The sequence below is a fragment of the Tasmannia lanceolata genome, unplaced genomic scaffold, assembly GCF_043159265.1.
Source record: "Tasmannia lanceolata isolate RefF3 unplaced genomic scaffold, GAP_Taslan_0.1 ptg000019l, whole genome shotgun sequence".
In the NCBI taxonomy this organism is placed as follows: domain Eukaryota; kingdom Viridiplantae; phylum Streptophyta; class Magnoliopsida; order Canellales; family Winteraceae; genus Tasmannia; species Tasmannia lanceolata.
In genome coordinates this window covers 8,252,697-8,265,771 of record NW_027518696.1, presented here as the reverse complement: position 1 = coordinate 8,265,771, position 13,075 = coordinate 8,252,697, and the positions used below count along the sequence as shown (strand labels likewise).

The 13,075-nt window shown below is 39.2% G+C and overlaps 1 protein-coding gene across 1 annotated transcript; it reads left to right on the top strand.

The window, feature by feature from the left end:
* The first annotated feature begins 1,766 nt into the window (after positions 1 to 1,766).
* LOC143852544 (uncharacterized) lies at positions 1,767 to 12,794 on the top strand. Its single transcript, XM_077361966.1, has 3 exons — positions 1,767 to 3,500; positions 3,601 to 3,949; positions 11,408 to 12,794. Exons 1-3 carry the CDS (start codon positions 2,378 to 2,380, stop codon positions 12,474 to 12,476), a joined length of 2,541 nt encoding a protein of 846 aa, XP_077218081.1. The 5' UTR covers positions 1,767 to 2,377; the 3' UTR covers positions 12,477 to 12,794.
* Positions 12,795 to 13,075: the final 281 nt, after the last annotated feature.

The window sequence follows — 13,075 nt, the reverse complement described above, 5'->3', positions numbered from 1 at the left end:
ATTGTGGGTTGAATTGATTTTAAATCTATGGCATCTTCATGATCGGATATCCCAGATGAAAGTTTCAAGATCCATGCTAAATGAACTTTTTGGATCATAGTGATGTCACAGTGGTGGGTCCATTCTGCTTCTCATTGTATCATCTTCCTTTATCAAAAAGAACAGTCAATGCAAGTTAATCGCATTTAATTTCAAATGACAGCATTACCATGAATTGTTTTTCATGATAAATATCTCCGAGTAGAGATAGGGTGAAAGTGGCTAAAAATTAGGAAGCAAAAAACAGGATGCTGGTCTCTCTGTGATGGGAAGCAGCTAAAACTCAAGAAATAAAAATCTGATCAAGTTTTTCCTGATTTTTAGCTACTTCCCATCACGGCGACTAGCATCCTGTTTTTTGCTTCCTAATTTTTAGCCACTTCACCCTCATCTCCACTCGGAGACATTTACCATGAAAAAAATTCATGGTAGCCAAACTATGGCTGCAACAGGGTCGGGTTGGGCTGAGCTTTTGAAAACCCTAGTTCCACCCTGGGTCCCACTATCTTAGCCTTGGCCCGCCCTGACCTTGGGTCAAGGCCTAAGAAATCTAAACCCAAGCCCACTCTGCCAGGCTCAGCCCAACCTTGGCTTGCCCTGATTGGCCATGATTGGGCCGGGGCGGGGCGAGCTGCCCTGATTGACACTTACCCAAAAGTTTGATCTTGGCCATCCATTTGAGGTGAACCTCAATGGCCTAGATCGATTCACCCAAAGAAAATGTTATCAGCACCAAAGTTTTTATAACGGCACAAACCAAGCTGTCTTTTCTTCTTTAATTAGCTTGTAAGAGCATTTTGGAAAATGTAATAGGTTTTTCATGTACTAAAAGCCAAGATGGGTTGGTGTAAATATCAAAATATGGCATATAGTGTAAACAGAGTCGGGCTGGGCCGAGGTATCATCCCTGAGCTTGACCTGACCCGGCTCGAGCCTACAAAAGTAAACCCAAGCCCGCCCTTAGGGTTGGAAAATCCAGCCCAGAACCTGTTCGGGCTCCAGAAGGGCCCGGGCTCACAGGGCCAAAGTTGCACCCCTAAGCCAAACTGCCATAATATGGCATATAGTGTAAACAGAGTCGGGCTGGGCCGAGGTATCATCCCTGAGCCTGACCTGACCCGGCTCGAGCCTACAAAAGTAAACCCAAGCCCGCCCTTAGGGTTGGAAAATCCAGCCCAGAACCTGTTCGGGCTCCGGGAGGGCCCGGGCTCACAGGGCCAAAGTTGCACCCCTAAGCCAAACTGCCATAATAACCACCTAATATTTAATTGGAGGATGATAATGTCTGTGGCCACTTTTAATAGCACCTGTTCCAATAATCAGTTTTTGGACACAGTCGGCATGTGAAGCATTCTCTTTTAAAAAGTTGTATAGAAGGTCCTAAGAGAGAAGTACTGACAGAATCAGAAATAAGGGTCCTGCAGAGCATATTTGCAAGCAAGCTAGTGGTTATCTTAAGAGCAAACAGAACCCATAGAAACCAGTGAGGAGAGCTTTAATTCTTGAAATTACGCGTCTTGATACTTTTGGATATGGAGGTCTGATCAAGACAGCTTTGACAACCAATGGCCAAAGACGTGTGTAAATGGCTCACTGAGAAATCCACTAGGGACCCACTAGGTGTCGTTCTTCATCACCCAACGTACTCTTTTTCAAAGTTCTTTCCTGTCCTTTTGTATAAGTTGGAATTCTACAGCTGTTTGCATTCGATCCATCTTCCTAATCCTATTATTTTATTTCAAATATATAAAATAGCACCAGGTTCAATGAAATCGATGGCGAAATGCGAAACTTCTGCGTAAAATAGATAAGACTTTTCACCACTTTCATTACGTTTTTCTTCTTTCTTTTTTTAATGCTGTTCTACTTGTTTCTTCCACTCCAGTTTTTTTTTTTTCTCAATATCATCACACCTTTTCATCCCAAAGCCGAGTCTGGTTCTTGTAAAGAGCAAATGGGTTTTTAAAGGGTGTCTTGAAGAGGATGCTGGGAATTTCATGCAATGGAGGAAATTCATAGAGCTGAGAAATCCCCCAAGAGAATCCCACTACGGGAGAAGAAGTAACTGCAGTGGAAACCCATCACTGCTGAGAATGGAAAGGAGTCCACCAAGGATTGGGTGATTCGAACCTTCTATTCTCAAAACAACACTGCTTATAATACCAACAACAACAATAATCTCAATTTCCTCTCTGCCTCTGAACATCAGCAAAAAATAAAGTCCAATGATCCTATTGCTAAACCTATTGCTTCTCTACCCAATGATACAAAGTGTTCAACCAGTCGACCAAGTCTCAAAACCCACCAACGCAATTGGAGAAATGGGTCACACAAAAGAATGGAGGATCAGATGAATTCTGCAATCCATATTCCTAAGGAAGTTTCTCCTCTCACCAATGTTCCAAAGCCCTCTGTTAATCATCCCTGTTTCTCCTATGCAGAAGCCCTTATGAATAAGAGCAATGGATATCAGAAAACAACAGAGGAGAATGTGGTTCACAATTCTCCAAACGTTTCTGTTTACAGAGGTGAGCCTGCTATATACTTCAAGGAATCTATTATTAGTTCAAATGCTGAGAAGTTCAAATATTGCCTTGTGGGGAAGTTTCCCTGTTCATGGCCGGGGTTGACCCATATCAGAGAATGGGTTGCTAGGTGTTGGAAACTCAGAGGCAGTTGCTCTGTCACCTTACTAGATCATCACCATGTTTTCATTAGATTAGACAACGAATTTGACATGATACGAATATGGGTCAGAAACAGATGGTGGGTTAAAGGCCATCTGATGAAGGTTTTTAAATGGACTCCTCAATTTCGACCCGCACGAGAAGAACCTTCTTCGGCTGCTGTTTGGATTGCACTTCCTTTCCTCCCCGTGGTTTTGTTCCAAGAGGATGTCTTGTTCTCAATAGCATCTTTATTTGGAAGAGCTCTCGCAATTGATAAACCGACACGAATTCTATCTCGAACCAATGTTGCACGAGTCTGTGTGGAAGTCAATCTTTTGATGGAGCTCCCTTGTCGAGTGTGGATTGGAATTGAAGGAGAAGGGTTTTGGCAAGATATACATTATGAGAGTGTACCGTCGTACTGCTTGAACTGCTGCAAGCAAGGGCATTCCACAAGGATCTGCAAGCTCAATACAAGTGAGGTAGTCGCATGTGCTTCTCAACGGAATGAAATTAAATCTAGCCCTGAGAATTCGAGTTCCGCAATTAAGGAAGATGCACATCCACAAGAGCAATGTAGGGTATCTAAGACTTTTGTCGAAAATTATGTAGAGGGTGAAACTAGTCAGGCAAAGCATGTTCACAGTTGTCCTGCAATTCAAGATAAAGATGAAAGTAATCAGCTTGTCATAGAGGCATCCTCTCACCAACGACCGAGGCGAGTTACTATTGTAGAAGCAATGGCCAAAAGGTTAGAAAATAGCAAGAAAATCAGACCGAGGAAGAATAATGGTAAGTCAGCTACTCAGAGCAGTGTAGAATGCTAATTTGTACTGACATGTGACCAGGATCTTTCAGCTTCTCAAATGTTGTTTCTTCTTCTTTTGCTTAGGTGATATGGAGTTTGGAGGCATCCTTACTAGATCATTAATAATGAATGAAACTAGTTCATTAATAATGAATGCAACGTTTCTTCAAGGAATGGAAGAGGAGGAGCTGTCTACAGTGGTGAAAGAAGAAGAGCAAGTGCTGGAAATTGAAACAGAGAATCTTATTTTGGATGAAGAAAGGCCTCAAGCTAGTAATATTATTTTAGGAGAAGACGTCGTCGAGGAAAATGAATTTAGAAGCTATCACCAGGATCGGCAGAACCAGCAGCATCAGCAGCCGGAGCAAGATTTCACACAGATGATGGAGATGAATGTTGAAAATAGGAACCAGGGACAGAAAGCCCCTACTAGGTATGCTGCACTTGCGTCGTTGATTTAAGTTTTGAAGTACCGTTCTTCAGCATCATAAGAATTAGCAGTGACCCCAGGCCTGACCCGGAATTTATTTAAAAAGGAAAAAATAGATGAAAAGGCTGAAGACAAGAAACTACTGAAAAAATAGATGAAAAGGCTAAAGACATACTAGAGAAATCCATGCAACTAAAAACCCCCAACGAACCAGAAAGCCCCGATTATTGTGAAGACTTAAAAACCCGAAATTTTTTCGGATCGGGTTTTGACCCCACGAATTTCGTTTCTTCTCTTCTGCCTAGAGGTATTGCTGTCATTCCTCATATTCTTCATTGCTCAAACCTGGTCGCGACTTTGAATTTTCATCCTCTGTATTTAAATCTTGTCGCCATTCAATATAGCCATTGCCTAGTTATAATTGAGCTTTATTTTCATAACTATTCCCACTTTTTTTTTTAACATCTTCTGGAAAAACTATTTTTTATTCTCCTTCGACGAAACCCCGTTATCCTCTACTATAAAGGGCCACCAGAATTTCTAAGACGGTCCACGAAATCCTTTATGCAAATGGGTAATGTAAGAGTGTGGTCGAGAAATTCACCAGCTTGCCATATAAAATTTTCTTCTTGTGAGGTGGTTACATGTGTTGAACTTTTTTTTCACCATCGTCCATGCAAATGACGTCACATGAGGCCCTGCCACCAATTGCCAAATGTTAGAACAGTTAGATCTGCTTCGAAGCTTGATAAACTGTTAAATAAAGAGCCAGCAAAAAAGGAGCCGGAAGTGATAGGGGTCCAAACTCGATGGTCTAAATAAGAGGGTGAATAATAATGGGCTGAAAGGAGACCTAGCAATGAGGAGAGGGTGAATAATAATATGCCGAAAGGAGACCTAACAATGAGGAGAAGCTAACTACCTCGTTATATTTAAGTTTTCTCGTAAGTCTAATATCCCATACCACCTCACCAAGTCCCTTTCTCTCCATGCAGTTGCTCATCTTTGCCTCTCTATAGGTAGCTAATTGAAATAGATCCAGAAAAGCATGGCACAACAAGGACTCACCTAATCAGAGATCTACCCAAAAATGAATCCCCTCTCCTCTCCCCACTCTAAATATGATGAAAGGTTTAAGAAAGGGTTAGACATACGAATAGACTTTCATGCGCCCGAACCATTTCCTAACCCAAGGTTCTTACATTCCCAATCACCTCAACCCTACCTGTATGAAAACTACTAAATTTGAAATTTTAATATTTGATTTAAATTCAATCTTATCTTAGGAGTTTGGGATAATTTTGAGGCTTGAGGCTTCAGTTACTTTCTGCGAGATTTAAGGTTCGGAGTACTAACCTGTTGTGGAGTGCTCAACTTGTCCGTCGAGTTGTGAGGCCAACGATTAATGAGTAGATTTATGTAGCTGTCTTAGCGAGCGTAAAATCGGATTGCACCGTCAACGGGTAGTAGGCTGAAATGTTGCGGCACGGAGAGCTTGTTGGCTGTCGTGACTCGTGAGAGGTTTTATGACAATTCGGCAATGAACCGATGTGACAAATTGCTTTATGGTGCTATGCAAATTTAGAAGCAAACTGAGTTGAAAAGTAACGTTGGTAAATAAAACAAATCTAAAGTAAAAGTTCAGGCCTTCCCTGTTTTGAGAGATGACAGCCAAAATACGCCTTGTGTCCGACCTAGGAGAAGAAGGGATTTAGATGGAGGTTTTGTGGGGATGTATGAAGACTTTGAAGGCGAAGTCCAAGCCGCTGCCCGGCGTAAATGGAGAAGAAAGAAAAATGCAGAAAGTGTAAAATAGAGAAAATGCTAAAATAAAGTGAAGAAATGGAGGAAAATTGAAGCAAAGAGAGAAGGATGCTTGATAGCTTGATAGCTTGAGGTTGTATTTGAGTGGGTTTTCTCTTGTGAATTTCGTGTCTTTGAAGGCTGTAGAGTAGGGTATTTATAGGTAAAAATGAGGGAAAAATACCATTTTTGAGGGGTCAATTATGATCTTTTTGAAATCTGATTTGATTGAATTTTGGGTGAAATTTTGAAATGAAATCAGCATAAAAGGTTGCTTGAAAGGTATTTGGCAAGGTGATGGATCATTTGGGTGGGAGTTAGGGATTTGAAAGAGATTTAGTCATTTGGGGAAGGTTTTTGAATGGAAGAAGATCGGATTTTTTGTGAAAATGAAAGTTTAAAGGCAAGCTTTGAGATTTTGAGTAGATTTGGCTTTTTTTGGGAATGGCTTTGTGTTTGATTAGGAAGGAAATAGCTGACTTTTAGATTTTGGGGAGAAAAATCACATTTTGAATGGAGATTTCGTTTTCTAGGGTTGATGGCATAGTTTTGTAAATTCAATGGATTTTGTGACTATTTGGATATTTAAATGAGGGAGGGCATGGCTTGTAAATAACGGGAGAAGCAAGGGTGCTTTGGGATTTGCTTTTCTTTTTTTAAAAAAAAGTCACGTGCTTACACTGTACTTATTCGCGATGACTTCATGCCATAGTGCCTTCTCCTCCCCATATATCTAGAACCATTTCCCTAACAAGGATTTATTCCTCAATCCTATTCTTCCAATTCCAAGCGCCCCCCCCCCTGCTTTTTATATCTGCGGTCTTTTTTTTTTGAATGGTAAAGAAATCTTTATTGCAAGAAAGAAAGAGAAGGAATACACTGACCAACTGAGATGCTCGAAACAAAGAAAAAACAGAAAGTAAAAATGGAAAAAATAAAGAAACAATGTCCTCAGGGGGGGAAGATTATCAAAGGTCTCCATGGCTTTTCTACAAACACCTGCCGGGGCCAACCTGTTTGCATCACGATTCGTCACTGTCTTCACGTGCTGGAAGCATACATAAAGATCTGTCACTCGTTCGTGGATCTCATCTAATGTGTCTGCAAATCTCCATGGGTGGGGGTGGCTACCATCCATCCATCTGATAACATTGAGCGAATCTCCCTCAACAATCAACCTACACAAATCCTCTTCCTCAGTGGTTCTAATACCTTGTAAGCAACTCCCAATTTCGAAGCTTTTCAATTCAGAGTTTTTTTTTATCTGGAGTTCTACACATCTTCTATGAATTCATAAGATGTTTGAACTTATGGGTCTTTCCCACCTTCCCATAAGAAATCCCTATGGAGCTTGTTAGATGAAGTAGTGTAATTTACATACCCAATCAGTGGTATTCTTGACATTTCACCCTAGCAACACATATATATTATGTTTTATGAGAGGGAGAGCTATTCAACTCTCTCTTCTCTTCTCTCAACTTCTTATGTTCTTCTCTCTTTCCTCTATCCAATGGAGCTTTGAACATCGAACTTGGTATCAGAGCTGCAGGTTCTGATCAGGGTTGAAGAAGCGAAGAATAAAAAAAAAGAGGGGAAAATCAAAAACCCTATTTCGGTTTTCCCTCGTGTGAAGCTACCTCCCTCCATGTTCTTCTTCCATTGGCCGTCGCCCCCCTCCCCACCTTCTTTCATTGGCCGCCACCCTCTCTTCCCCTTGTGAAACCTCCGCACACCCCCTCCCTTGGAGTTGAAGTTGCTCATTCACGTGGCGGAGTATCACTATCTCAGAAAAATATATGTCTTTGATATATAAGAGATAGGATCATTGGGGGTGAAACTAGCTGAGGTCCCCATGGATCCTAATGTTAAGTTCCACCTTGATCAAGGGGATTTGTTAGAGGATCCAGAAAGATACAGATACAGGATATTAGTTGGCAATTGATCTATTTGACCGTGACTCATCCAGATATCTTATTTGTAGTTGGTGTAGCGAGTCAATTCATGAGCTCCCCACATACCTCCCATTGAGCAGCAATTCTTCAGATTGTGAGATACTTAAAGAAGGCTCATGGTAACCCTTTGTTCTTCAAACGGAACAATCATATGAACTTGGAAGGATTCACTGATGCAAACTGGTCTGGCTCTTCTGCAAACAAGAGGTCGGTTCACTCATTTTCATCTATTACTCACTCTCTCTCCCAGCAGTAAGGAAAACAAAGAAGAAAAAACAAAGAAAGAAAGAGAAGAAAAGTTATCAGACCGAGCGTCGGTGGGATTTTTTGGATTTTTCGGTTCTTAGATTCGGCGAGGATCTCCATCACAGGTAGGTGCACTATTCTCAGATTTTTCCAGGATTATTTGGTATTTTTTTATATATTTTTGCATGGTTTTTAACATTTAATTGAATATAATTCAATATTAAATGTGTGTGCTCAAATCATGATCTACATGAGTGTTTTATTTCCGATTCGTCTTGAAATTTAATGCACTGATCTATCTAAATAGAGTAAAATAACCATCAGATCGGATCGGACATTGAATCAAAGGATTTCAAAAATTTGAGTGAAGAGTGGAATTTCATTTAAAATAATGGCTGAGAAATTACAAAATTTTAAAAAATAGCTATCTCAGGATGATTTATTTTGTGGAATTTTAAATTTTCTTGTGTTCATCACATCAGAACAAGGTTAAAGGACATTTTCCGGAGTCGTAATTTTCTCAAAAATCATGTTTTAAAAATAGAAAACTCTTCAAAAATGTCTTTTTGACGAAGAAAAATCAAATATATAATAAATAGATTCCAAAATTAATGAAATTTCGTGGGAAAATAATATGATGCTGATACATTCTATCATGAATTTTTAAGAATATTTGGATTTTGTTTGGTATATTATTTGATGCTTTCTTTGAAAAAAATCAGATTTCAATTCATTTCGAATTCGTTTGCAAGAATCATAAATAGGAGCTTAATGTAGAAATCTGCAAAACTCTTCCAATAAGCTACATACATTTTGATCTTGTTGCTGTAGAAATTTCAATTCATTTCGAATTCGTTTGCAATAATTTCACTTGTAAAATCACTCATATGGTTTAAAATTGATAAAATCCATTGAAAAATTGAAATTAATTAAAAATCATCATAAAGTTTCTAAAGAACCTTAAATTTCTATCACATATTCATTCTTTAATCCATTGAAACAGAAATCTTAGGATCCTTAGATTTCCCTGGTAAAATGGCCAGTGCATCCATGAACGTATCCCAATTGCAATCGATCTTAGACAATTTGAATATTTAAGCTATAGCATGTTATTGGCTCCGAGGTCACTGTCCAAGGAAATCCTGAGATATGCCAGGCAATAAGGTGCTATAACCTAAGTATTAAATTGTACAAGGAAAGAGCGCACGATTCCCTTCCGGGGATACCATCCTAGGCCGAAATTAGTGAACCCTAGAACCTTTGGTATTCCTTAAAGGTCCAGAAACCGAAAATCCTTGAAATCGGAAATTCATTAACTTCAAGAACTTAAATCGATTCATCTCGTGTCTTTCGAAACTGTTGGATTACAGTTTCCATCATAAGAACCATTAGAGCCCAATTTAGGAACACTTACATCAGGTCGTGTCCTAGGTTTCGGAGTCTTAGGTATTGTACTTTTGCTGGGGGGAACTTAGTCTCTTGGAAAAGTAAAGAAAAAAATGTAGGATGTGGTGGCTAGGTCCAGCGCCGAAGCAGAATATCGTGGTATGGCTGATAAATGTGGGGAGTTGACCTGGTTTAGGTCATTTCTCTCTAATATTGGCTTGCCGTCCTCATCTCTAGCATTATTATATCGTGATAACAAGGCCACTGTTTATATTGCTTCCAATCCAGTCTTTCATGAGAGGATGAAGTATATTGAGGCGGATTGCCACTTCATTCGTGAGAAGATTCAAAATGGAGTACGTATTGTTTTCACTAGATCAAGAGACCAGACAGCTGACATATTTACCAAACCACTTTTTTTTTTTTTTTAGAGGTAACTGAATAGCTTTATTAATAATCAGAATAGGGGGACAAGATGTCCCACCAGAAGTTGAATAATATGTGTGCCAAGCTGGGGTTGTATGACATATACACTCCAACTTGAGGGGGAGTATTAGATCAAGCAGTGTAATTTAAATACCCAATTAGGAGTATTATTGATATTTCACATGTAACCCTAGCAAAACACAACACACACACACACACACACACACAATATTTAAATAAGAGTGACCTTCTCTGCTCTTCTTTCTACTCCTCTCTTTCCTCTCTCCAATGGAGCTTCGAATACGGCGGACAGTGCTTTTGGGTTTTCTTCGTTACCTTGCCCAATATTTTGTAGACATAATATACTAGAAAATTTGCAAGAGCTGCCTTAATAAGAGTGACCTTCTTTTCCCCTCCTTTCCATGCTTCAAGAGTGCAACGTAGAAATGCTTATCTTAGCAGAACCAGAGACTTCCTTTTCTGCTACAGAGTAAAACATGATTTCAACCTTGGGTTCAAGGATCAGTCAATTCTAATTTTACAAAGTTTTAAATCGGAGCATTATTCATGCATTGAAGGAAATATGATCTGTATGGTGCAAATCAACAATGAAGCCTACAGATCTAAAGTATTCCACATGTTTGCTCATTCATTAACTTTGTTTTGGACCCTTTTCCATGTTGGCTGCCTGTTTTGCTCTCCAATGGAATTTGTCCCAGAGGCCAGAATGCACAGCTGTGGCATGAAATTTGGCGATAAGAGTCAAAACAACACTTCAGGACTTTCACTCGATGACATCTAGAGTCCTCTAGCAATGGAATTTGGTTTTCACAATCCTAGTTTCTGCAGCTACTAAATCTAGTAAAAATGAAATTTTGTTGATCGTAATCCCAGACTTTTCATATGTTCTGAAATCAATTTGCATAAATCTTCAAATTTCTTGTTAATTCACTTTAATGCGCAGAGCAAGTTTTTTAATCCAGAAGATACTGCTTCAGAGCTATAAGGATAGTTGTCCTTGATTTCTTCAGATAGCCATCATACAAAAATAACTAATTGATGTTAAAGTCATTACTCCCTTTGTAATTTCCCTTATTTAGTACTTTAAAAGTATATCATTTGTTTTCTATTTCTATTTCCTTCGTTCATTTTCAAGGGAGTGCAATGAAGTATATAAGTGAATCTATGGCTTCAGACCCTATAATTTTAATTTTGTGGTAGTATAATTACTGAATCTTTTTTGGTATTATTATGCAAATTTATATTTTTTCCCAAAATTTAAAGTGAATCCATTCATTTCATGAAGATTAATTTTTTTAACCAACTGTCCCTGTACATTAAATTTGCAACTCTATCAAGATTCTTTAATTGTGGAAACCAAAGCATTTGTTCTATGGTTATAATATCCTTATCTTATGGAGCCCTTTACATGAGTTTGTCAAGTAATTGTCAAATTTCTCATTTTTACTCCTAAATCACATTCGATAGCAAAGAACCTCTGAAACACTTGGAGACTATCACAGCTTAAACTTTCATTCCTGCCACTAATGACTGATCACTTGCTGTTTTTTTTTTGCTTAGACGTGGATTAATTCAAGGCCGTTTGATTATAAAGGAAAGTGGTTATAATCTTGTTCTTTCCCTGCAGAAGGAAATTCTTTGCAAACATGCCAATTTTCTTTTGGAGGAAGAAAACAAAGAATGCTCATGGGGTGGATGCATTTCTAGAAAATTATCAATGCCTTGGTCCAAAAAGATATAAGTATTCAGAGATCAAAACCATGACCAGTTCCTTTAGGAATAAAATAGGTGAAGGAGGTTTTGGTAGTGTGTTCAAAGGGATACTCCCTGACCGCAGTTTGGTTGCTGTTAAGGTCCTGAGAGACTCCAGGAAGGGTGAAAATGAATTCATTACAGAGGTTGCCAGCTTAGGGAGGACTAGCCATGTTAATATCATTCGTCTCCTTGGTTTCTGTTCAGAGGGGTCCAGAAGAGCACTCATTTATGAGTTTATGCATAAAGGATTTCTTGATAAGTTCATCTACACCAGGGAGCTAAGAAATATTTTTGGGTGGAGTAAACTATTCCAAGTTGCAGTTGCCATTGCTCGAGGACTCGAGTACATACACCGCGGGTGTAGCATTAGTATTTTTCATCTTGACATTAAACCATCAAACATTCTTCTAGACAAAGAATTCTGTCCGAGGATCTCCGATTTCGGGCTAGCTAAGATATGCCAAACAAGTTACAGTGTTTCTCTGAGTTGTGTCAGAGGGACTATGGGTTATTTGGCACCTGAACTTATGTGGGGAAAAGTTTCTGATAAGTCGGATGTCTTTAGCTTTGGAATAATGTTGTTAGAAATGGCCTCAGGAAGAAAGAACATGTCTTTAGGATCAGTAAACTCCGATGCATATTATTTACCAGACTGGATTTATATGCGTCTCAGTCAAGAAGAAGATATGGGACTGGGAGTATTTGAATGGGTTGAAGAGGAGGAGACTGCAAAGAAGATGATCTTGGTTGGTTTGTGGTGTACACAGAGAGATCCAATGGTTCGGCCTTCAGTGAGCAGGGTGTTGGAGATGTTGGAAGGAGGCCTTAAAGACTTAAAAATGCCGCCTAACCCTTCTCTTCATAATTATCTTATATCGACAAGTCCAATTTCAGAAGCTGGGCATGTTGATTCGTTTTCAAACTCATTGCAAGGAAGATGATCGTGGACAGGTTGTGGTGCATATATGAGATGTGAACAAACTAAACTACCATGTGGTTAAGAAATGACGACGTCTAGCAAAGTGTTTTTCTTGTTTATGCTGCCTTATGTTTTAGTATCATTACTTAGGTTTAGTCCCACATTGTTCAATGAGAAAAATCTTAGGACCCCAAACTCCCTCTCTAAGTTGAAGAATAGGAATCCTTGTTTCTATGTATTTCAATGATTAGTAGTGAAGATGTAACTTTTGTATTACCTGGATTTCACATGGTGCTTTTGTACTCTTCTCTCTGAAATTTCAAAAGTTCAATTGGCTGGAGAGGAAATTGTTCCATGAATGGAAAGGGCTCAGTACCCACCCTTCTGATAAAATATTTTCATGGAGGAAGATTAGATTGGGAGTCCTCCGGTATCGTAAAAAGGGGAATGTTACTGAAATTAGAATCAATCTTTGGGCCTAAGGATGTCAGCCCTGTGTCCTAAAAACTTTCTCGGTGCCTAAATGAAAGTTTTGGATCATGGTGATGTTGTAGGGGTGGGCCCACTCAGTGCTTCTTATCTTACAAAACCATTTCCCTTTAGAAAAAGAGTAATCAATGC

Excerpts from the sequence above, each read along its gene's own strand:
- LOC143852544 (XM_077361966.1), top strand. The coding sequence starts at position 2,378 with ATGGAGGATCAGATGAATTCTGCAATCCATATTCCTAAGGAAGTTTCT. Across the intron at positions 3,501-3,600 it reads CAGACCGAGGAAGAATAATG|GTGATATGGAGTTTGGAGGC; the intron begins GTAAGTCAGCTA and ends TCTTTTGCTTAG. Across the intron at positions 3,950-11,407 it reads GGACAGAAAGCCCCTACTAG|AAGGAAATTCTTTGCAAACA; the intron begins GTATGCTGCACT and ends CTTTCCCTGCAG.